Genomic DNA, 1,846 nt, shown 5'->3' on the forward strand with positions numbered 1-1,846 from the left:
GCAAGGATTAATTTTAACTCACTGGAGCTGTAACTACATACTGTAGCACTTTGTCATGAAGCTCCTTTAAGATGGGAAAGAGGGTAGTATAAACTTCTAAGGAAAGAAAGTCTAATTGTAATCTTTAGGCACTTTAATTTCTTCAGTGGAGTTGGTCTGGATTGCACATTGCCTTACTTTTGTGGACTTATCTACCTGTTAAATATCTGTACGCAGAAAATGATTATCAAATGACACATGAGAAAAAGATGGGCTCTTTCTTTCAACTGAACAAATTCCAAGCAATATATTTTCCAAGGGCAGCTTTGATTTCCTTGTTCCTAATGCTGTAGATGATTGGATTGACTATTGGTGGCAGTATGGCATACAGAACATCCCCCATGAGATCCAGACCTGATGGGGAGTTGGATGTGGGCTTCATGTATGCAACCGTGCCAGTGAAAATAAGCAAGGATACTACAACAAGGTGAGGAATACAGGTTGAGAAAGCTTTATGCCGGCCCTGCCTTGAAGGAATTCTCAGTACCACACTGAAGATCTGAACATATGATACAACAATGAAACTAAAACAGAGCAAAAATAAACACCCACTAAAGATAAGAATCCCAAATTCACTGAGAGAGGAGTCAGAGCAGGAGAGCTGGAGCAGCTGGGGGACATCACAGAAAAACTTGTTGATGATGTTGGAGTGGCAGAAAGGTAACCGAAAAGTGTTACCAGTGTGCAGTGCAGAGTAGGGAATGGCACTGACCCATGCACTGACTGCCATCTGGACGCAAGCTCTCCTGTTCATGATGGTCTCATAGTGCAGTGGTTTGCAGATGGCAATGCATCGATCGTATGCCATGATGGTGAGGAAGGCAAAGTTGGTTGTACCGAAGAAGAAGAAAAGGAAAACTTGGGCAACGCATCCAGCATAGGATATCAACCTGGTGTCCCACAGGGAATTGCCCGTGGATTTGGGGACAATGACAGAGATGCTTCCCAGGTCTAGGATGGACAAATTCAGGAGGAAGAAGTACATGGGAGTGTGAAGGTGGTGGTCAAGGGCTACCACCATGATAACGAGGAGATTCCCTATCACAGCTATCAGGTATGCTACTAGAAAGATGGCGAAGTGTAAAAGCTGCAGCTCCCGGATGTCAGAAAATTCCAGGAGGAGGAACTCGGTTACAGTGGTTTGGTTGGACATTGCCTTTTTCAGTCCATTGTGGGATGCCTGTGGTGGAAAGAACAAGGGCAGTGGTCAGGATCCGAAAAATAAAGCGCAAAGGCTCTGATTCTCCTGTCAGAAACATCTCACAAACTATCTTCCAAACATTCACATGTCACTCCTTCTTCTTCAAGGGTGTGTGTGTATATATATATATATATATATTATATATATTATATAATATATATATTTTATATAATATATATTATTATTATTATTACATACAAACCCATACTATTTGATATCTATGTCAAAGTATGAGCTTCTATATAATAATTCCACCCCCAAGATTTGTGCACAGACTGACTGCCACCTGGTTGCAGACTAACATATGGTGCTACATACCAGCTGGATTGTCATCTCTATGTGAAAAGCAGATATACTACTATCTCTCTGATACTTCTGCTCTGTATAACCACTCTGTCCCCTGCACCAAAAGCTGAATTTGGGAGGGAGTCTACCTTACTACTTCAATGCTCTTCTCATTTATGCACAGCATTTGGTTTCCGCTTGCAGCAACCTGGCCAGACACATAATCCCAATCTCATTGACTTTCTTTCTGTCCCTAACTTCCCATTCTATGCATTCAGACTCAAAGCAGTTTACCATGCTGTTTGTGGGTTTTTTCCACAA

At 41.9% G+C, this 1,846-nt stretch overlaps 1 protein-coding gene across 1 annotated transcript; it reads right to left on the reverse strand.

Moving 5' to 3' along the window:
- Window positions 1–262: 262 nt before the first annotated feature.
- On the reverse strand, window positions 263–1,192 carry LOC132251798 (olfactory receptor 14I1-like). The gene has a single exon (XM_059731725.1). It carries the CDS (start codon window positions 1,190–1,192, stop codon window positions 263–265), a length of 930 nt encoding a protein of 309 aa, XP_059587708.1.
- Between the last annotated feature and the right edge of the window lie 654 nt (window positions 1,193–1,846).

Source organism: Alligator mississippiensis, chromosome 7 (genome assembly GCF_030867095.1).
Source record: "Alligator mississippiensis isolate rAllMis1 chromosome 7, rAllMis1, whole genome shotgun sequence".
In the NCBI taxonomy this organism is placed as follows: Eukaryota; Metazoa; Chordata; order Crocodylia; family Alligatoridae; genus Alligator; species Alligator mississippiensis.